The 23,446-nt window shown below is 45.6% G+C and overlaps 1 protein-coding gene across 1 annotated transcript in view; it reads right to left on the bottom strand.

The window, feature by feature from the left end:
- QARS1 (glutaminyl-tRNA synthetase 1) overlaps nt 1–23,446 on the bottom strand; it is a 77,396-nt gene that overhangs the window by 37,969 nt on the left and 15,981 nt on the right. Inside the window, exons 2-7 of the mRNA XM_088453992.1 lie at nt 13,160–13,307; nt 12,670–12,779; nt 10,298–10,373; nt 8,633–8,697; nt 8,317–8,370; nt 5,067–5,121 (exon numbers count right to left, since the gene is read on the bottom strand). Coding sequence (XP_088310118.1) covers nt 5,067–5,121; nt 8,317–8,370; nt 8,633–8,697; nt 10,298–10,373; nt 12,670–12,779; nt 13,160–13,307 — 508 coding nt within the window. The remainder of the gene's footprint in view (nt 1–5,066; nt 5,122–8,316; nt 8,371–8,632; nt 8,698–10,297; nt 10,374–12,669; nt 12,780–13,159; nt 13,308–23,446) is intronic.

Here is a 23,446-nt window from a genome sequence, read left to right as displayed (position 1 = left end):
GCACTGATTATTTCGATATGTGACACTTTATTATCTGCGTGCAACACGTAACGGAGCTTGGGGAGGAAAAAAAATTGCCGTGGCATCTCAGCATTTCGTATACAGACTCAGACTCCGTGGCACAAATACACAAGTACCTCATATTAAATCAACCAGTACAGTCTCGTGAAGTGGTTTGTCTCATCCGATTGCAACGAAGACACATTTTCGGGTAGATAAGACGCTCGGCGCAGAACCTGGCGCGCCGAGATAGGTTGTTTGGAGCGACTGCAGCAATAGCGTATGAGGACACATCTCTACAGAGTTAGTCTAGGCCAGAGATTCCCAAACGCAGTCCTCAAGGCATCCCAACAGTCCAGGTTTTAAGGATAACCATGCTTGGGCACAGGTTAATTAGTACCTCAGTCTTATGATTTACCCATCTGTGCTCAATCATGGATATCCTTAAAACCTGTAGCGTTAGGGTGCCTTGAGGACAGAGTCTGGGAACCACTGGGCAAGGCAGTACTCTCTCTGAAGACAGAAGCTGTGTGGACGCAATCCACAGCCTATGAACCAGGGTAGATGCCATCAAAGAGCACCCAGTTTTATTTTTAGGACCTACTTTTAGCTTAAGTGATAGCCTCGTGGGGTGGGGTTAGGTTTAGGGTGCAGAAAGAGGGAGGTGGGGGGAAGGGGGGACTTGAGGGTGAGAGGGGCAGGGTTAATATATTTACGACCCAGTCGGGATTTTAAGCTTTCGGCATGCTGCTGTTGGACTATTCTGAACCAGCGGCTACTCAGCCACCGGTATTTAATACCCAACCCATATAGAGTATGTGTATGAAACTAACTAGCAATTAGCGCACGCACGGAGGTGGTTTGCCTTTTGGGCGTGTTACGGAAGGTGTGCCGGGCATGGTGGCGAAAGTGGTTGCGAACACAGGCGCATAGACGCTCACATAGGACAGAAAAACTGCACCTGCCATAGTGCTGGTGCAAGTTTTTATGGCGTACCGACACTGCATGCAAAGACGACGCACTAATCGCTATGACAGCGGGTAAGGATGCTCAAAGTGGGCGTCTCAGTTCCTGCACATTCATGGACGTACACCAGGAAGGATTTTGTAGCGTTATTTGCATAAAGTCGCAGACTGACAACCGCCAACAGATGCAGCTGCTTCTGCGCCGACCGCTGAATCGTGCCAATTTTTCTGTGCCAAACACTACACAATAAAGGACTACAGATTTGTGTTTATTAGAGAACAGGGGCGCATACAGCACAATTACACAACTGGCCTCGGCCAGGAATACTCCTCTCAGGCACATTTCCTACACGGCTACTTCACTTAGGCCAGGTCTTGTCCAAAAAGTTACAGGCCTAATGAACGGAGAAGGAGGGGGCGATAAAATATAAATCGATCATGCAGTGTTGTGAGTGAGCAGGGAACACTCCCAAGCTGGCAGAACGCAGCGTCTTAATGTCACCTTCTAGAACCTCAGGAGAGAAACGTCAGACTCCTCGCAGCCCACAGAGGCCCCTTGGAAATTGGGGCATCTTGTTAACAGCCTGCTCTAATTGCTAGATAAACAAATCGCGCTGCCATCGTCAGAACAGGAAAGTGTGTGAACTGTGAGCAGAAGCTGGAGGGCCGGCGGATTAACCAGCGTTCTGCCTTAGTGCGTACACAGAAAAATAATAATATGGAAAAATAAGAACATTTAAAAATTGAGAAATTATTAAAAAAATATATTTTTATGGGGTCAAAGCAGGATTAAGAATTTAAAAACTTTTTTTTTGCTAAAATATCCATACACCCCCTTACATTAGGGCCCATGTTGGCAAACATATATAAGTGGCCTAATTCGACACAATCTCCTTTTGCCTGGAGGACCAGATGCCTTTCCCGCAAGCCTGGGGGGCAATTAGTGTGGTTAGAAGAGGACTGAACACATACTTTGGGGCAAGGGGCTTAGGGGGTCTAGTTACTAAGCAGTGTTAGGAGACAGAGTGAAAAGTGATAAGGTGCCAGCCAATCAGCTCCCAACTGTCATCTCACAGGCTGTGTTTGAAAAATGACAGTTGGGAGCTGATTGGCTGGTACCTTATCACTTTCCACTCTGTCTCCTAACACTGCTTAATAACTCCACCCTTTAGTATTCTGCATTAGTCACATGCCCCGAGAATGATCCGATTGGGCACGGAAGGTACTTGTCAAACACATGCGGCAATAATAGGATGACGGGCCAATACCAGTTGGGGTGACGCAGCAGAAGCGCCAGGTACAATTAGCAAACCTCTTCATCATGGTTGGCCACCTTTCATTAATAAATTCTCCCCCGCCTATAGCAGTGTATCGCACAGGAAGGAGGGGGGGGGGGGGGGGGTCTATGCACCAAGCACTAGAGAGAAAAAGAAAGTGGACGGTGATAAAGTACCAACCAGTCAGCTCCTGTCATTTTTCAAACACAGCCTGTAAAGTGATAGTTAGGAGCTAATTGGTTGGCACTTTCTCTCTCGCCAAGGCTTAGTATAGACCCCTCAGTATTACAATCATTTCAACCAAATGCCAAATAACTGGAGCCTTGCCCCAGACGATCACACAAGTGGAAAGCCAAATTGGGTCAATTAGGGACACACACATGTAGTCACTGGCCATCTTGTCAGTTCTGATCACATGGTTCAGGTTTCCGCAGCAGCAGCGCAGGGACAGCAGTGATGTGTTTACAGTCTGCGTCGCGGGGCTGGAGATTCTCCTCCGATCTAAAACCGCCGCCCCGTCTCCAGGGGAGACTGCCCGAGGTGCGGTCTGGAGGCTTTTTTTTTTATCTTCTTCTCCCCTCTCTCTCTCTCTTTCTGCTACTTATTCTGGAAAATGCTTCTTCTGCCTGCAGACGTGTGCCCACATAAACACACAGACGGCATTGTCTAGTTACCGGCGAGAACCATCCACTGGGGTTAAAGCAGTTGACGAGTTACAGGAATATGAAGCAGAAAAGGAAAAAGTTCGTCTTCATGGTACTTGCATGCATTTAAAAGCTTTAACTCACTAAGACAGAGATTGTGCTTAAAAATACATTTCAGTTTATGTAAAACACAATAAACATGGTGTAAGACTAATGTGCTTGTACTTCCCATAACAGAGGTACTTTGTTTAAAAACAAATCCCCCACCCAAAAAAAAAAAAAAAACCACACTACACACAGCGTGGACTGGTCGTCTATTGCCCCAATATACTAAAGCTGAACTATGACGTGACAATATTTCACATGACTGCATAATGAAGTTTGTCCCCCTGCTCAAACCCCCCCCTCCCTCTACCCCCTCACACACACCTCTTTCCGCCTCCATAAACTAACGGTGAGCTTTACAGACTCCCGAGAGCAGTAGGCGGATCTTATGGAAAACATTTTAATCTCGCATTACATTAAGGCGGGCTGTGCAAAATAAAAAAAAATAAAAAGTTTATAGAGCTTTACTACTTCATGTACTGATGTGAATAGCAACTAATGTGCTTTGAGTCTTATTGAGAGAAACGCGCTATATAGAATTATTAATTATGTAGAAGGAATCTAAGCCTTTATGCAAGATAAATGAGAATGAGAGCCATTTATACAGCCATCTATACTGATGCTTTTTTTTGCCCTTGGATGACAAGCGGATGTGGCTTTCACACTTTAAATCAATAATGGGTTACCAATCTTAATGTACCCGCATAGGCAATGATTTTTATTCCCATTAAATCCGTTGCTATAAGTAAGGCACAAGAACGGTTTATCTAATCTAAAAGAAAGGACTAGTGCACATGCTCAAAATCTCGTCCACCATATAAAAATCGTAGCAAGCGCATGACGTTACTAAAAATAATCCTTCCGAATTAGAACCGTTACGAAGACGTATTTTATAATTAGCGGCAGCACATACAGAGAGAGCCGGCGTTCACGCGATATTCTCCAGCTTACAGTAAGCAGTGTTGCCGCCATGCAAAACTATGCAGGGATGCTAAATCTATTGTCACTGTAGATTCCCTTTGTGCATCAGTACCCCTCCCATTTCCCCATCCTGTAGATTAAATAAGACCCTGTACCCAGCATAGGCCCAACCACACAGTTATTTTGAAAGTAACCATAATTCGTCTAGGATCTACACAGTCAGCCAGCTGGGACTGGTGGTACAGCAGTTACATAGGAGGGGGCTCAGCTGCAAAGATGTTCAATCAGAATAAATAGGCTATATAATGCTGAGAATAATGCTTTTATATTAAAGTTAGGGTTTGCTATACTGTAGAGACAAACGAAGGGGTTCTATGTATTAGGCCTTTGGAGAGAGATAAAGTGGATGGAGATGAAGGGGTCTATTTGCTAAGCCTTGAATGGAGAAAGTACCAGCCAATCAGCTCCTGCCATGTCACAAGCTGTGTTTGAAAAATGGTCAGTTAGGAGCTGATTGGCTGGTCCTTTATCTCCAAGGCTTAGTACATAGACAGTTTAATTTTTCTAAAAGCTCGCTAGAGGATGGAGATGTTACATACATATTACACATCTCAACTGCTATGAACGTTACAATGTGGCCCCTATGTTGAGCTTAAAACGCTTTTTAAGCGCTTTGGAAGACGCCGGGCGTTTCACGGCGGTTGGTAAGAACTGGTTGGCTTTCTCCGGCATTTCAGTTGCAGACGGGGAAAATTTTCACCTTTACCTATACATTCCATAACTTGACTGACAGCATCCTCGCCGCCAAGCGTGAAAGAAAACATCCTAAAAGGCAACCGGTTTAGAGGCAGAATTGCCACGCTTTCCTGTAAAGCGGGCGTCACTGATTGACAACAGAGCGGCAGTTACGGCTCGGACCAGGGAGGTAAAGTATTTGAATAGAACGCGATGCAGGTTGCAGCTGACAAGTCTCCGCACAGCTCTATGACAAGAATGTCTGGTATGCAGTTAACAAGAGGACAGCGTCCTTGTAAGAATAAAGCGGCTTTCTTTGTCGTGGTATTTGAGGGGAGGGGGGGGACGGAAGAGGATATAGAAAGTTATAAAAATTTGTAAATAAAAGAAAAATAAATAAGCGTCCCTGCATTACTCACCGTTTACAACTGCGTCTGTTTTTTTCTCCGTTTCCACCACTTTCTGCTTTATTGCCTAAACAAACGCAGTGAGAAGACTTTATGCAGGAGGAACTTACGCTCAAAGTCTGCCAATAATGTCAGTATGGCTGGGAGTAAAGATATTTGTAATTTTTGTCATATAAATGGGACATGCGGGGGGCTTCAGGGGAACAAATACAGTTTATATATGGTGAAGTACAAAATGTCATGAGTTCAGGATGTCGACGTGGGTGGGAGGTCGACAATGCGAATGTCAATGATTGGTAGGTCGACCATGCAGTTTTGCTGGGGTTAGGAGAGTAACCCTAGCCACAGCTGAACCCTAAAATTGCAGAGAAAAAAAAAAGGCATCTGTGGACATTGTGGGTGTCGGCATTCTGAACGTATACCTAAAGGTGAACTGCGGCAATCGCAAATGGAGTGCCGGGACATCAACAATTTGCAAGTCATAACCCCTGTATGCTGTTGTAGGGGGTTGGGTACCGGATGCCGGAGCTTGAGATCCCGGTGGTCAGAATCCAGACACCGGCATCCCAACAGGGTTAGAAGATCAACACCTGTCGGTCTGGATCCTAACCCTCCCCCTCCCCCCCTGGGGCCTAAAACCTAGCCTCCCTCCCTGGGGCCTAAAACCTAGCCTCCCCCCCTGGGGCCTAAAACCTAGCCTCCCCCCCTGGGGCCTAAAACCTAGCCTCCCCCCCTGGGGCCTAAAACCTAGCCTCCCCCCCTGGGGCCTAAAACCTAGCCTCCCCCCCTGGGGCCTAAAACCTAGCCTCCCCCCCTGGGGCCTAAAACCTAGCCTCCCCCCCTGGGGCCTAAAACCTAGCCTCCCCCCCTGGGGCCTAAAACCTAGCCTCCCCCCCTGGGGCCTAAAACCTAGCCTCCCCCCCTGGGGCCTAAAACCTAGCCTCCCCCCCTGGGGCCTAAAACCTAGCCTCCCCCCCTGGGGCCTAAAACCTAGCCTCCCCCCCTGGGGCCTAAAACCTAGCCTCCCCCCCTGGGGCCTAAAACCTAGCCTCCCCCCCTGGGGCCTAAAACCTAGCCTCCCCCCTTGGTGCCTAAAACCTAGCCTTCCCCCTTGGTGCCTAAAACCTAGCCTTCCCCCTTGGTGCCTAAAACCTTGTCTTCCCCCCTGGTGCCTAAAACCTTGCCTCCCCCCCTGGTGCCTAAAACCTTGCCTCCCCCCCTGGTGCCTAAAACCTAGCCTCCCCCCCTGGTGCCTAAAACCTAGCCTCCCCCCCTGGTGCCTAAAACCTAGCCTCCCCCCCTGGTGCCTAAAACCTAGCCTCCCCCCCTGGTGCCTAAAACCTAGCCTCCCCCCCTGGTGCCCAAAACCTTGTCTTCCCCCCTGGTGCCTAAAACCTTGTCTTCCCCCCTGGTGCCTAAAACCTTGCCTCCCCCCCTGGTGCCTAAAACCTAGCCTCCCCCCACCCCCTAGTGCCTTTAGAGATGGACACAATGCCAAAGCTTACGCAGCTGAGCGATTATCGGTGGTCTGCGCATGTGTCCGAATTGCACTGCGCACGCGTCAAGCTCCATTACCTTTGTTGCACGCAGTGAGGATTTATTCATGGCATGCCCCGATCCCGTACACAGTAAAAATGGCCCCGGCATCTCAGTCCCCAGGGGGCCATTTTAAGTGCCTATAGGGCTACTTAGACGTTCGATAATCGACTGGCCTGCAACCGATGGACTAAGTAGCTTGGATTTGTGTAGCCGCCGGTGGGCGTTCCAATACTAATCCCGGTGGCTACGACATTTGCGCATTTTCACACAGCATTAGCTTACACTTCTAAATCATGCCCAGAGACTAATATTTTCTATGTTCCAAAAATCAGGGATCTCCGTTTGGCCACTAGAGGGTGCTGTCCTGCTAAAACATGTGCGAGAATTCATTCCTCCAGGAATCTAGCTGGGAGCTACCACTTCTTATAATAATGTTAATATATAGAGGATTATATATTATAGGTAGGCCCATGTATTTTAAAGAACATTCAGGAGATGGACAAAAAACAATACATATAAAAAAATAAATGCAGTGCAGAGATTCTATCTGCGCACATAGCCTAATTGTCTGCCAAGGGTATATCATTATCATGGTGCATGTCCTCTTCCCAGTCTTTGGAAACAAGGAGTTTACATTTGCAGGTACTCCAGAAACGTCTAGTGTGCAAATTGTAAGATTACTGGGGGGGGGGGGGGGATTAAACTAAAACAGGATGTGACGTTCCGGAACGGCGCATCACGTCCGCTGGTATCGCAAGTTTTCCCTCGCAACCTATAGCGGTGAAAGGGAAAATTTGCGAAGTTGGCGCTACTGCAGTATATGTACGCAGTCGGGAATCGCCACATCATGAATTTCCCCCTATCGAGCCCATCCTACTTCCACTGGGACCAATCCCTTCATTACGTGTGTGAGCTTTATTACAAGTTCATTTTGTGTGTTTGAAGTAGAGATGAGCGGGTTCGGATTTACTCGGATCTCAAAACGGCATTTTATTGGCGATCACGTGTTTTGGCTAGCCAATAAAATAAATCCGAACTTGCGGTAAAGAGGCGAAAAGAACCGAGTAAATCCGAACCCGCTCATCTCTAGTTTGAAGGGTTTTATTATATTGCTTGACGACATGTGTTTATAAATCTGCTTTCAGACAAGAGCACCTGTGACAGTTCTCAAGAACCTCAATCTGTAAAATGAAATCTGCTTTTCAGTGCAAAACTAGGTGCACCAATATGCACATTGGGAGTTCCTACACCCAATTTGTCCAACTCCTCCTAACAGGTGGTGCGAACTCTTCCCTCTCCCCCGCAATCGCCGCCAGCTATGCACATAAATCCATGCACCAGTCCGTTACAGCGTGTACATTTGGAGAAAAAAAAATAAAAATAAATAAAAATCGGCATTTCCACTTGGGTGTGTGGTGCTCATTGTATTACATTCCCCAATCACCGGTTTCTGGAGCTCAGATGTGTTACAAAATACATTTGTGAATATTACCACCACCCGCCTTGAAACACTTTAGGCAGGTGAGCGAAAAAACTCGCTCAAAACACAGAATCCGCGGCAGAGGAGTTAAAATGGGAAGCAATGACAGGCAGAGGGAATGATGACTGACCGTCCCCCCCAGGAGGAACGTACAAGGGGGGGTGGGGGGCACAGGTGGTACTGGGGCAGCGAGATCACACGAAACCCTAATTTGCTGTCACTCTCTCAGAGAAAACAAAATACCTTGGGTTTCTTCTCTAGATCGGCTTCTGTCTTGGGGCCAAGTAAATGCAAAACCTATGGGAGGAAAAAAGGAAAATGGAACAAAAGGTCGTAGGTTCACATGCAAAGGTCAAGAGGCAGCCCTGAGACAGGATCAGGGGAATGTGGTTATTCCGATGGCGGGAGCATCGTCACGCCAACGCCAGCAAAGTATATTCTGAGCACTTATCACAGTAATTAGAGAGAGAGGTATGCCGCTCTAATAATGTACAGAGGAGAAAGACGTCATGTTCGGGAACCTCTGAAGCACATTGTCTGCAGGGTAAGGGCTCGTTACCTGTAGGTCTACTTCATTCTTTATAATCTTTCCATCCGCCCACTTCAGTCTGTTCCTCGCTTCCCCTGCACATGGGGGGACACAGAAGCTGGATTAGAGAACACATAAAAGGTGTAAAACGGGTGGTTTACTTTTGGGCAACCCCTTCTCAACTGGAAAAAAAAACTTTCCCAATAATTAATAGCAAGTAGGTCTCCCACCTAAAGCAATCAGGTCCATCAACAGCTCAGCAAGGGCGCTCTATGGTAGCCGTCCTATAAAGCCGCATGGGGGGGAGCTGCGGACAGCCCGCAGTACGCTCACTTGCCATAGTGCTGCCCCTGTATACAGGAAGTTCCAGGCGGACCATAAGTACCACGGAAAAAGGAAGGCGGCCATTGATTCTTGCGGAGAGCACCTGCGCATACAATGGAGGAAGCCATGTGGCTAAATACAGGTTTCCGGGAATGTAATCTACCTGGGAACCAATGAGGCATCAAAGAATGAGGCTCAAAGTGTCATTGGTAGAAGACTGCACACAAAGTACCTCATTCCTCAATCTCGTCACTAGTTCCGGACCTAGTGGATTGACGGTCTGACCGCGCACAAAATGGCCGCCTCCACTGTGTGGCTCTATAACAGAGGTTCTCAAACTCTGTCCTCAGGACCCCACACAGTTCATGCTTTCCAGGTCACCCAGCAGGTAAACAGGTGTATTATTACTCACTGACATGTTTTAAAAGATCTACAGGTGCAGATAATTATATCACTATTGATTCTGTGAGGAGACCTGGAAAACATGCACTGCTTGGGGTCCGGAGGACAGAGGGCCTGATTCAGAGCCGGACGCTATTTGCGGACACTCGTTCAGAAAAAGGGACTGGCTATTTAAATTGAGCGCTCGCTCTTTGCGGTCTGTTAACGCCTCTATGTCTGAGCGAGCGAACGAAACATGCGCTCGCTATTTTGTAAAGACGCGCCTTGGCCGCTCGCATCATACGTCATCTCCGCTATTTGATTAATCGAGTACATCGAAAGGCGTATGAACTGCTCGCTATTCTTGTGGTAGCATTTTCCTACCGCAATCATGCGAGCAGTTCAGGCTAAAAGACAACCAAGTGACGTGGTCGATGACGCTGCTTTGTTAATTATGCACACCCTTAAAACGCCCGTTTTGACCGTTTGGCACGCCTGCGTTCGGATCTCCACTCCCCGTTTTCAAGCACCTTCCCCTGTTACCACCCACAAACGCCTCATCCTGTCACTCAAATTAGCAGGCATTCGCTATTTTGCGAGCACACGATTTCCGACCGCACTGACTGGTTGGCGCATGCACATTACAACCCATGCGCAGATGTGCGAACATCGCTCGGAGCGAACGCTTACGAGCGGCTCTGAATCAGGCCCAGAGTTTGAGAACCTGTGCTCTATAATAAACACCGATAGTTCGCATGGAAGCAACTGAATAACAACTTCAAATTAAAAAAAAAATTAAATAAATAAATGTCGATGCTTTGCTGAAAACATTAATGCAACACATAGGTGACAATTGGCTTTTAATTCACCTGCACAGAGGCGTGCGCAAGGTCACGTACCATGTGATCCTGCATGACAGCATAGCGGACTGTAAACAACCACTGCGCTGCCACATAAAGAGCCTGGGACGTGCATTAGAGGGGGGCTTACCCATCAGCAGGCCCATGTTGAAACGATATCGCTCTGACAGCAGCTGCGCTTTGAATTTCTGGATAACGGCTTCAACCTGTAGGACAGAAGCAGCGACCATAAGGGATTAGACTGTGGACTTATCCTTCTGTGAGCCAGTGTTTTAGGCGGAAGGATAAAAGTATAATCCGGTCATTTCTCACTAGACGTAACCAGCTCATTTACAGGACTCTGCTTTACATTAGTTCAGGCCACATCACCGTGACCGTAGTCCGTCCTGCAGTCTCGCTCATTCCAGGACAGGTAACGTCATCTCACTTGTATCAAACCTTTCAAGAGAGATAAAGTGAAGAAGTTGCCCATAGCAACCAAACCGCTTTTAACAAGAATGTATCTAGCACAGTTTATAAAATGACAGTTAGTAGCAGATTGGATGCGATGGGCGACTGCTCCAGTGTCTCTCTCTCGAAAGGTTGGATACATCTCCCCGTTGCACTTATGAGCAAATTAACACAATATAAAGATATCAACAGGAGAAAAGTCACAAATCAGGAATTTGATATTTAAAGTTCACCATGAGAACCCCCCTATTTGGACCTAACTCGCACCTAATTAAATTGACCCTTACTTGATGATCCTTGCTACTGGACTACACAGGCATGAATACTTTTTACTATGTGCCCCAAAGTGGCAGCGATTACCATTATTTAGTGATCCTCACCCCTATCCAGGTTGTTTTTTTTTTTTTAAATTGACGTTTTCATTAAAAAAATAAAAAATAAAAAAAACCTTCATTTTTTTTTTAGAAAAGTATTTATTAATACATAGGGGCATATTCAATTAGCCGCGATAAGCCATTTTCGGCTAAAAAAGTATTCGCCGGTGACATCATTTTGCCAGGCGGAAACTTATCCCCGTATTCAAGGCCACAGACTTTTCGCCAGTGCGGAAAGTCAATGCGTTGGAATAGGCGAAAGAGATTCGCCAATGAAACCAGATGGAAAAAAGTGCAGAATTGGGGTTTTGGGATGCAAATTTGCAAAAACAACCCTGCGCCCTTGGGACAACCCCCCCCCTAGGTAAACTGCGCCAAGAAAATCCTAAACATTTTTAAAGAACACCACAAAAACTGATTTGGAAAAAGGGGGCTAAAAAGTATAAAGTTGGGGTACAAACTTAAAAAGTAGCGAAATAGACTTTGGGGGTGTCTGCAAGTATGGGGGAGGTGTTTTTTTGGATTGCAGGTGCTTGATGATGGTGTGGTTTTTTTTACGTTCTTTTAAAACACTTGGCAATTTTTACCCATTTTCATGTACCCCAAATTTGCTGGGATTAGTTATTTTCTCCCCAAAAAAACTGCTAAATGCTATTCTTCACCACTTGTGCAAAGACGCTAAGTAGCAGCTAATGAGAGCATTTAAGTAAATCAAATTGCTTCAGCAGGGCTATTCGGTGGTACCTATAGTGATCCCCCATGTCAGTGCATCTTTTGGGGGTGGGGGTGTCAGGCTGATTTCCCCAAATCTGACAGAACTTTGCGCCTGTTTGAGTTTCGCTGGGACGCGTTTTCGTGTCCTTTGGAATTGAATACGGGGACGCACGCGACACTTTTCCACATACAAAACCAGCGATGACGGCGAAAACGCCGGCATGCGAAAAATCCGGGACTTTCCGCTTGTAATTGAATATGCCCCATGATTCTGTTTCTTTTAAAAACCTATCCTAGGCACCAAATGCTGCTTTGGATTGGCTAGGCTCCTAGGCACACTTCGGGAGAGATTAAATTAAATGCGATGGCGGCAAGCTAGGTTTTCCGCGCAGTCCGTAGGACTTTGTCAAGAAGACTAGCAATGTCGCAGGTACCGTAAGGACAAACAGGAGCACAGCCGAATACCGCGACGATGTTTGGCAGCACGTCGCTCATAACCGAATTGGGGTTTTAGGCGACTTTAAGAATTCATAAATAACAGCTTAAAAAAAATCCAAAAAATGGCCTGAGGGTCTGAGGTGGGAGTAAAGCAAGAGAGAGCAAGTAACTTTGCACTGGGACAAATCATGCTGCCATGCAATGGGGGCAAATACATTATGTTTGCATGCAGGGTAAATACTGGCTGCTTTTGCATGTAGCCCACAAATGCTGGGAAGCTTTATTTTTACACTGCAATTTAGATTTTGGTTTGGACACGCCCCTCCCAGGTCTACATCTCTCTGCACCGCTTCCATCTGCCCCACCTGCAGTGCAGCATAGTTTTACCCAGGTGCAAATATACTCGCTCTTCTTTGCTTACTGACATCTCAGAGTCACCCCCAAAATGTGAATGACAAAAACACAGATTATAATGTATTTTGGTGTAAAATAGGCAAAAAAGTAATGAATGCATCATAATACTCACAGCTTCCTCTATCTGCTCTGGGGTCACTGATACCCCCACCCCACATTCTCTCTCAAAATCAGGAGCATCGATGGGGTCCAGCGGGTGGGATTTTACATAGTCCAGGGCAGCTGGAGACAAAGAAGAGGACTTATAGTGAGAATATATAAGGATACATTATACATGCTGCCTAGGGTGGGGCGATAACACTATGAACAGGACAGGGAAACGCCATGTGCATAAACGGTGATCCTAATTTGTAGTACATTAGTGGTTTAATGAAGTAGTTCTCAGTAAGACCTCGGGGGACACAAACTTACGTGACCCTGAAAAATTCAAAATATGCAAAAATTCAGTTTATAAAACTAGATGATGGTACAATATTGGGAACACTAAAACCTACTTGGGCCCTAAAGATGTATAAGAGTCGAGCAAACTATCTATATTTTCTGAAAGAGGTCACTTATGGTGACGGGAAGCATTCTGCGAGTTTACAATATATGATAAGTACCATTGAGCTGTAAATCTGTGGCGATCTTCTTGCTGGCGATGTATGCCACCAGAAACCCCAGTCTCTTCGTATCCTTGAGGCGGGTGGCGACATTGTATAGGAGGGTGCCGATTACCTTATCAATGGAGGGTCCCAAAATCGCCTGGGCCTGAAAGATGTGCCAAGAAAGGAGAACATAAGAAAATTACTATGGAGGTTTTTTTGTTTCCTCTGTGGAAGGCATCAGCCAGGCGATTACCGAAACCTACGCAGACCCCTTTTATAGTCCTATTCCCACTCGCACCTCCTGGGGCTGATGACAGATCGGACGCAACTCCACTCGCGGCTGAAAGGGCATAACTAGGTATTAACAGGGCGTTCGCCAGCGCACAGGGTGCACGGGATTCCAAGCCAGATGATGCCCACCCTGTACCCACCACATGCCTACGACCAGTTGAAACCTTTGCAGTGCGCCTACTGGAGGCACATATGCAGAATTCAGCGAGGGCACAGCTATGGGCCGTGCGGAGTTATGTAGATGGGTAAGCACGTTCCACTCTTCATCGCTCCCCTAAGGGTCATATTGTTAGGACGCTCCGTGGGTCAGAAATTATATACCGCACCCGCCCTGGTAACAGGAGTTTTTCCCATCAGCTTTTCTGCCACTGCCCAGAACAGGGAACGCTAAGCAGAGCGCAACAAAAAAAGAAACTTCCGGATAATTATACCTTCTGTGTTGTTTGGAATAAATGAAAAAGATGCCTCATCCAATACATTTCTAATATAGTTCATAGGGATACGCAATGATAGACAGCCATAGCCTAGCTGGTATAAAACCCAGCCCGTGCCTCGTTTTTTGCATTTCGAAATCAAGGATGTTGATATCCTTTGGTATAGTATTGTTATTAGTGTTGTATGCACTGTGTGAGCACACATTGTGTAATATAGGTGTAATTATACAGAATTCCGACAGTCAGAATGCCGACGACCAAAGGTAAGTTGTGTAACCCACCTTTCGAGCAGCCTAACCCCCCCCCCCCCCCCAACAGCCTAATCCTAAACCTCCCTCTAACCCTGATACTTACCCTGATCGCAGGTATGTCAACTACATCCCAATCATAAAACTCACGGTGCCTTACAGCTTAAATGACCAACAGAGAGTGTCCCCTGCTGGCACACACTGTGCGCTGTATAGGATAGTACACTGTAGCAGAATGTAGCACAATATTACATAATAACGGTGTAGTCTGGAGGCAGGAGAGCTGCATTAACAGTCTGCAGATCCGTCCAATCATTTTCGTGCCGGCTGGTCTAAGAAACCCAGTCACTGCGCCTATAGGCCAGCCAGGTAAGAAGGAATTACAAATATAATTTTCACTATGTGGAAAATTTTGATTTGGGGACAACACATGGGAGAGTTTTCTAATTTGTCTGCAGAATCCTTTGAATTGCATTTTTTTTGGCACAGAACAGAAACCAGGGGGGGGCTGAAACCAGAGACCAACTCACTAGCAGGTTCTGAATAGTTTGCCATGTGCCGCTTACGTCATTGGAAGGTCTGGTTATTTAGCGATGATTGAATGCTGCAGCCAGGACAGTGCAATAAGAGACCCCTGCATTGCACCCTGACTGACTGATCTAAAAATAAACCCCAGGAATTACACTAACCTGGTAACCAGGACTGCCCTCTCCTGACCTATAGTAGAGACACATCCCCGCAATAACTAGCAGATTAAGGTCCTCATTCAGAGGCGGTCGTTAGATGCAAGCGGTCGCACAGAATCAGGGCGGCCGCTTGCATCCTGAACGGCCGCCTCCTTGTCGATCGTTAAGCTGTGGGTTACCACCCACAGCTTAACGACCGACCAGGTTGATAGTCGCGATGGTGATCACCATGGCGACCATCAAGGCTTACAACCAGATCCTAGGGTTGGGTCTGGGCACTCGTAAGCCCCAGGGAGCTTTCTGCTCCGATGGAGCAGGAAGCTCCCCACCGACATTACTGATTATGTCAGCGTGGCCGCCCACAAAACGGTAGGCGTTCATAAAGGAACGCCTCCGTTTTGGAAACCCCCCCCCCCCTTGGCCCGCTTACCAAACGGGGGCAGCTGTCGATCAACATCGACAGCCGCCCCTTTGGTAACGAGCTCCGGAGCAACAGAGTTTCTCTGTCGCTCCGGGGATTGCGCACGCGCAGTGCGGCCGCTGCGCGTGCGCAGGACTAACCATCGAGTCGGTTACGAGCGCATCGGCGCTCACGACCGACTCTGAATGAGACCCTAAATACTCAATTTTTGGGTCAAGATTTAAAATGCTCATCAAATGCCAAAACAAATGAAAAAAATAAAATAAATCCGGCACTATATAAAATAGGTAGAAATGCTTAATAAATGTATGAAATATATGTTAAATCCTATTTAAAACACAGGCTAGATCACAGAGACAGTGGACAAAGGTGGCGATTCAATTGATCAGGATGTTAATATTGCCGGGATGTTGGTGCCGGAGCTATTCAATTCTATCCCGACTATAATCACTTAAGTTGGAGAATGCTGGTTCTCGTGACTAAATCAGGATGTTTAGACGAGAGACTGTTAGCGCTGCGCTAATCCGGAAAACAGCCTCGCGGCTGGCATTTTAGTCAGATTTTTTCCTCGCATCTTCAGGAGGGAGAAATAATTTAATTGCTCCTAACAGCACGCTGCATTGAAGAGCTCCCTCCCGGCGCCATCAACAGCGCGCGGAATTTGATTTGCCCCCAAAGTTTTCACATTAAATGGTCACAAAGAGATCTTTTCAAATATAAACCATTGTGCTGTACAGATGACTGGAAGGTGATTCAGAACGTGGGAATTCTGGAACAGCAAATCAGAGGACTATCGGCACAGACAGAAGATCATGGCGTCCGGCCTGGGCGCCAGAGTCCCCCAACACTTTGGTTACAAAAGTTCTCATAAAAAGATCGAATATCCCTTTCATGCCTCAAGCACAGAGTGGATCTGAAAGCACAAAATACTGCCAGTATGGGGATCAATCCCTATGTTAACAAAAAAAATAAAAAAAAAATTGAAGTATTATGTTGGCCATACACTAGCACGATTTCGGGCCAATCGCCCGAATTTCGACGCATCATAAGATGAATCATGTAGAAATGGTGTATTTTTTAATGATACGATCCGATGCACGCTCCCGCAGCTCCTAAAAGGTATCGTATGATCCGTCGTATTCGTATGCTGATCGGGCCGTGTTTTTCACCATGCGATGCACCGTGCGTCCGACCGCTGTCATTTGTGACATTTTGAACAATGATGATCAGTTTTTCAGCAGGCACACGATCGATCGTAACGTGAGATCGTATGTACATCGTGTGTCCAAAGTGCGTTTGGGACTGCCAGGGAACTGCTGGGGAGTTCAAGGGAAATCGTAAGATGCATCTTATGCTGCTGGTCGCTAGTCGTACTAGTGTCTGGCCAGCATAAGACAAGCCACAAGGAAATCACTACACGCAATAAAAAAAAAATAAAAAAATAGTTTAATAGGGACAGCATCACCGTTCTCTTCACTTCTACCTATTCCACCAAGTGAACAAAGAGTATCAGTGATCCACAAGCAAAGAAAATAAAGACATATACAGACAATTGGCCTTTGGTTCACTTTCAATGAAATAAATAGAGCTTTAGGATAGATGGATATATATATATATATATATATATATATATATATATACATACACACTTATTTTTTGTGTTTTAAGTTCTTGTCCACAAAAAGGTCAAGATTGCAACATGTGAGACCCTAATGGCAACGGGATGTCCTTGGCACCAGGTCAGTCACGCAGGCGAGTGGGCACACGGGCAACCTTCCGCTGGTGAACAGGCTGGGCTGCGCCGGCAAAGTCATTCCACTAGGATTCAGCAGTGGCTTGGACATGGAAAATGATCAGCTCCTTTGCGTTTCAATTGATCTGGTCAAAAGAGAACCAATACTGCCGCGTGTTTGCCGGACCGCGGCGTTGCCTCTTTCAATGTGACCACCCCACGTGGGAGGACACACCAGTCCACGTACCATCAGCAGCCGCAGAAGAGTTATTTTGCTACACACACACACATCAGTTTGCCAATGGTCAGAGTGAGATACACACAAACTTATGCTAGGAGAAATGTTTATAGTGACAAATGTTTAAGTCTAGCAATACAAAGAAACCTTTTTCCTAGTTGCACCTTTTAGGCAAAAGATTCATCCACCATAACTGGTCAAGGTGTCCCCCCATTTCAAGGTCCAGTCTCATATTGCGTGTGTAGAGCTGGTTTTCTGCACTATTTGCGGTGCAACAGAAAAGAAAGAAAAGGAGAATCTGGTGCAAACTGGTGGTAAAAAGCTTGTTTTTATGGTAAATACACATACACTTCAGTAATGTAAATAGGGGCCTCAACTGGGAACATTACCGAGAAGCAGTTAAAGTTGAACTGCAGATTATTATTGTTTCCTGAATTGTTTTGCTTCAACTCCTTTCCTAGTGTCATATTTTTGCTACTTAAAGAGACCTTGCTGCCTCTCTGAGCTGGCTCTCCCAGCAGCACAGAGCATATCAGGAGATGAGCGATATGTAAGACGGCCATACACCTTGAGATAAAACTCACCATCAGACAGACCAGCCAATTACCTGATATGATCATATAAAGTCAAATAATTGGTCGGTGAGTATATCCACTGTGAGCACCAATTATCGCATCGGTTGGACACGCAGCAAGATTTCTCATGTCCGACCAAGTGATAACTAGTGCTCAGTCGTGACCATGCACTGTGCAGATATCAGCCAATACTTGGCTGATGGAACTGATAATTGCCCAGCGTATGGCCTTTAGTGAGGACAGGCCTGCATAACAGGGGCAGTGATGTGAGGAGGGGAATGGAGGAACCCACAGACAGAGTTATATAGTGGAAGGTCCCCCAGCAGCACAAAGTATATCAGGTGATGAATGATGTGTCAGTGAGGACAGGGCTGTATGTGACAGTGGCATGATGTGAGGAGGGGAATGGAGGCAGCAGGAAGCCACAGACAGGAATATAATGTAAGGAGCAGGGTCCCCCAGCAGCACAGAGTATATCAGGTGATGCATGATGTGTCAGTGAGGACATGGCTGTATGTGACAGTGGCATGATGTGAGGAGGGGAATGGAGGCAGCAGGAAGCCACAGACAGGAATATAATGTAAGGAGCAGGGTCCCCCAGCAGCACAGAGTATATCAGGTGATGCATGATGTGTCAGTGAGGACATGGCTGTATGTGACAGTGGCATGATGTGAGGAGGGGAATGGAGGCAGCAGGAAGCCACAGACAGTAATATAGTGTAAGGAGCAGGGTCCCCCAGCAGCACAGAGTATATCAGGTGATGAATGATGTGTCAGTGAGGACATGGCTGCATGTGACAGTGGCATGTGAGGAGGGGAATGGAGGCAGCAGGAAGCCACAGACAGTAATATAGTGTAAGGAGCAGGGTCCCCCAGCAGCACAGAGTATATCAGGTGATGAATGATGTGTCAGTGAGGACAGGGCTGCATGATGTGAGGAGGGGAATGGAGGCAGCAATAAGCCACAGACAGTTGGATAGCAGAAGGATTAGGGTCCTCTAACAGTATAGAGTAGTGACACAAGACTGCAGGGTCACACTGGTCTAGGGAGATTGTGGTGTCAAAACACATGTCGGCATGACTCAGTTCAAACTTGTTACCTAGAAAGCTTGAACAGAGGATAAACAATGTCATGGTACAGTGACAAACAGTAACAAAAACTAGATAATAATACAGGATGTACAGTTGTAGGACTTCCCTCTTGTACCAGCATGACGCACACGTGAAATTAATTATCTGTGTGTATCTAAGTCAGGGTGGTGACAAGAGAGGATGTTACCTATCATTAAACAAAACACATTAAAAACCTGGTAACAATTCACCTGGTCTTTAGAAGCAGAAACTTTTGGGTATACTCTATGGCATTGTTAAATTTATTACCTATTGCCACATTTCAGTCTATTGCGGCTATTATTACACAGTTGTGCAGCTATCATCAGTGCAGACAGGATTACAGTTTTGAAAGAAAACATCTTGGCACTTGAAGTAAAAATGTAAATTAAATGTATATGCTGCATAATTGCCAACATTTAAACAGGCTGGCCCATGTGACCTTGGATTGATAATACAAGTCAGAGGAGGCAGGACGTCTAACGGAACCAGCAAGAGCAGCCCTGCAGGACCACCACTGGAAGTGTAAAGTGCACCACCATTCACCAGGTAATGCGCAGTAGCTGGGGTAGGTCTCATTAAAGGAGAACTCCGTTTTCAGTCATTTTATCTACCAGGTAGCAGGGTTGCATAAAAATCGGATGTTTTTTTTTTTTTTTTAAATCAAAAACGGATTTCATTTAAATCTGAGTTTTTTGGGGAGGGGAATTTAAATAGGATTTTTTGTTTCAAGTTTTTTTTTAAAATAAACTTTTAAAAATTTAAAAGGTTTACTTAAAAAAAAAAAATTGTAATAAAAAAATCCCAAGAAAACCTTTTAAATTGTTAAAAGTTTATTTAAAAAAAAATTGTAATAAAAAATCCTATTTAAATCAAATAAATCCGTTTTTGATTTTTATTTATTTATTTTTTAAAATCCAATTTTATGCAACCCTGCCAAGTAGACCAGTAGATCTGATATATCATCTAGACAGCATAGGGGTCATGTTATAGCACAGGTTCTCAAACTCGGTCCTCAGGACCCCAAACTGTGATTCTGTCAGGAGACCTGCAAAACATGCACCATCACAGAAATTAGCTCCTGTGGATCTTTTAAAATGTGTCATTGAGTAATGAATACACCTCTGTGCACCTGCTGGGTGACCTGGAAAACATGACCTGTGTGGGGTCCTGAGGATCTAGTTTGAGAACCCCTGTGTTATAGGTTCCAAGATTACAGAACCAGGGGGATTTCAAACCGTTTTTTTTTCATTTATAGCGGCAAACAGTTATAAGACAGGTTGTGCATTATAACCGATTGCCACATTAAATTCAGTGGCGAACTCACTGAAATACTGCCGGTTCAGTAATCTCAGAGTCCCAAACTATTACACAGTCGGCCCCTAACAAATCTATGGTCATAGAAGCAATGAAACGACCTTACAGAAGACAAATGGTAACTATGCAGTGGCCAACAAGCGAAAGTTATTTTTGAGATTTAGCTGGAGAGCTCCTTTCAACTTCTTAGAAGTAGTCTACACATTAAACCAGTCTTACGAGGGTTCATCTGTGAAAACCTCCTTCTCTCCTACTCCTTTTCCTGCACTTCAAACAAATTTCCAGCCAACAAAGCCGGTCAATGTATATAGTATTAGAGGAATCCAATCCTACATAACATCCAGATCATAAACTTAGGTAAGCACACAAATAAGGATGCAATTGGTCCATTTTGATGACATATTAATATTCAACCATAAAAATCACCAGTTATGGCTCGCAGAGTATATACACAATGGGCACAATTCAATTGCTTTAGCTCACCGGATCGCGGGGCGCTATTCGATTGATGCATATCTACGAGTTGATTGCGCTCAAAGAGGACAAGTTTAGCAGAGTTAAACGGCTACACCTGACCAGTGCTGGGTGCGATCGCGAAATGTGTCGTTTGGGCGTCCAAACGGGTCACTTTTCGCGCAGTTCAGCTCGCCAACCCCGGGGGGTGCAAGCTGAAATGCCGGCTGCTGATCGCACCCAGCAGGAGCAACAATTCAATAGCTCCATCGGGCGCAAAGGGGGGCTTAAACAATTGAATTCCGCCCAATGAAGGAATGTTCCATTCTGCTGAAGGGTAGTTTCCTGGTATGACCAGCCTGTATAATAATCATCAACCATTGCAGGAGGAGGCTGATGGTACAATAAGATAGCCAGCAGAGCTTGCAGAACGGATAGAAGGGTGAGGCGGGTACACATCAAATCATACCACAACAGCCGCACAAATCACACTGCTGCATACAAAACTGAGCAAGGTTTAATCAAAAACACTTTAAACATTTTTATTACTCACCCCTTTTCTGCTGTCCAAATAACCCGGGTTATTGCAGTGTTAACCCGGCTCGCGGCTCAGTGGAAAAATAACCCGGATTACGGGGCAGTGTAAACGGATTACCCAGGTCCTCCAAACTGGGTCCCCATTTACATCTTAGAAACAGCCAGCTCACCGGCGCATGGGGAGGTTATAATCTCCAAGCGCAGCCATAAAGGTTAACACTGCACCCGTGTGCAGTGTAAACAGGCTGACCCCGGAGTAACCCGGATTGGAGCTGCAATGTGAACTGGGTCTGTCCCGGGTTGGAACAGTGTTCTAAATCCCTGGTCGGATCTGGGATTTTGGTGGAAAAGTGATATAACAAACGTTGGTGACCAATTAAGCTTTACAATGGCAATTATATAGAGTTTAGTTTACTTTTGTTGAGCATTTTGGAGTTCACATGAGGTCACTTATAAGGGGAAGTAAACATTCATTTTTATAACCTTTGTGCAAAAAATGGGCATGTTTTATGTACAGTATGTGAAACTCTCCTCTGTGTAAAAGTATCTGAATTTAGCCCAAGTAATAGTAAATTTGACTTTGCAGTCTTTGGGAGCACTACAATAGTGTTTTCGTGCTTGAACTACTATATAAAGTAACAGGAAATCTGGGGCGATATTCAATTGTTATGGGCTCCCATATAGTCAGGATTTAGCCGCGTAAAGCGGCTAAAAACAGCCTAAAGTCGCGGTTAGCATATCCAAAACCATGACTTTTTGCCGATTTCTGCGCGCTACCTCAAGAGCGTGTGCGCAGAAATCTGTACGCCTGCTGCATTCGTAGATATAAAACATTATACCTATTACATAATAGTGTTCCCGCTAGGCAGTTTCAGCGGGGCGCCGCGCCGCGCCCTGCCCTATTTCTGAAGTGCAGAAAGCACCCTGCCCTCCAGCACCCTGAATTCGGCTCGCGCGGAAGTGCCCTTGCTCTAGGTCTGGCGCCCTTCCTGCCGCCGGACCTAGAGTGAACACTACATAATGTTAACATTTGCACAAAGACAAACAATATCGGAATTGGAACCTTGTTCAAGAACTTACAATTTAAGGGGAAATACAATAGTTTTCACACGTAGCAATTGAACGAAATGTGCGATAAATCCGTGGTTTTGGCGCGCTGACCAGGACTTTAGCCTAACTTTGCCTTTTTACATGGCTAAACCCGGTCTAATAGGGCGTGACATTCGATATAAAAGGTATGGACGCCCAAAAATAATTGAATATCGCATTCCGATGTCCAGTCACAGACAAAACAATTCCCCGCTTGCCAAATATATATGAGATTATGACATTTGGCAGAATGGTCATACAGGATTCTACTGAATTCTGGACTATAATGACATATATAAATATTAAATTAATGACATATATATTATATGTCATTAATTTAATATTTATATAATAGGATGAGACATTCCCAGCTATCAGGCTTACAGGAAGAAAAAAAATTTAGGAGTGTGCACCAAAACACATAGGCAAAACAGATGTACATAGAAAACAGCAGTCAATGCTCATTGTATGAACCGTTTTGTTTATGGAGAACAGTTTATGGAGATGCAGACCTGCAGAAGCCGGAATGTACAGAGCTACTGGATAATCTGTGAACCCTTTGGAATCCTCTACATAAATGTGATTTGTGAACGCCAGGCCTCGATCTAAATTAGCTGAGGGTCTCAGAAATAGCCATCGATGCTCAACAGGCTAGAAAAGGTAATAAAACCATATCTAAAGAATATGGGCCTCAAGAAATCCACAGTCAGGCAGATGGTGCACAAAGCATCGCCACTGATCCTCTCATCAGGAGGAGTTGCCCAACAAAAAAAAAAAATCACTTCAAGAGCAAGGTATATAACATTCCAGAAGATCATAAGGAGCCCCAGGGAACTGCCGATGCCCCTTGCACTGGTTAGTGTCAGTGCACATGAGTCCACCATCAAGCGAACCAGGATAGGTTACAAGAGAGGAAGTTTTTACTCTCCAAGATGAACATTGCTGCACCTGTAAGAACCAGAAGAGTACCAAATGTCTAAAATAGAACTATTTGAGAAATGTTTGGGGAAAAAAATAAAATGAAACGCTCCATTTCAACATAAGAACCTCACCGCAAACATGCACCAAAATGGTGGAGATATCAGTGTTTGGGGGGCAGTTTCGCTGCTACAGGACGGTTTACCACCACTGATCATACCAGCAAATTCTACAGGAGAATGTCTGAAGAACA

This window comes from Taudactylus pleione, unplaced genomic scaffold (genome assembly GCF_031769625.1).
Source record: "Taudactylus pleione unplaced genomic scaffold, aTauple2 ptg000607l, whole genome shotgun sequence".
Classification (NCBI taxonomy): Eukaryota; Metazoa; Chordata; class Amphibia; order Anura; family Myobatrachidae; genus Taudactylus; species Taudactylus pleione.
The sequence above is the reverse complement of the archived record's forward strand: the minus strand, read 5'-3'. Positions and strand labels throughout refer to the sequence as shown.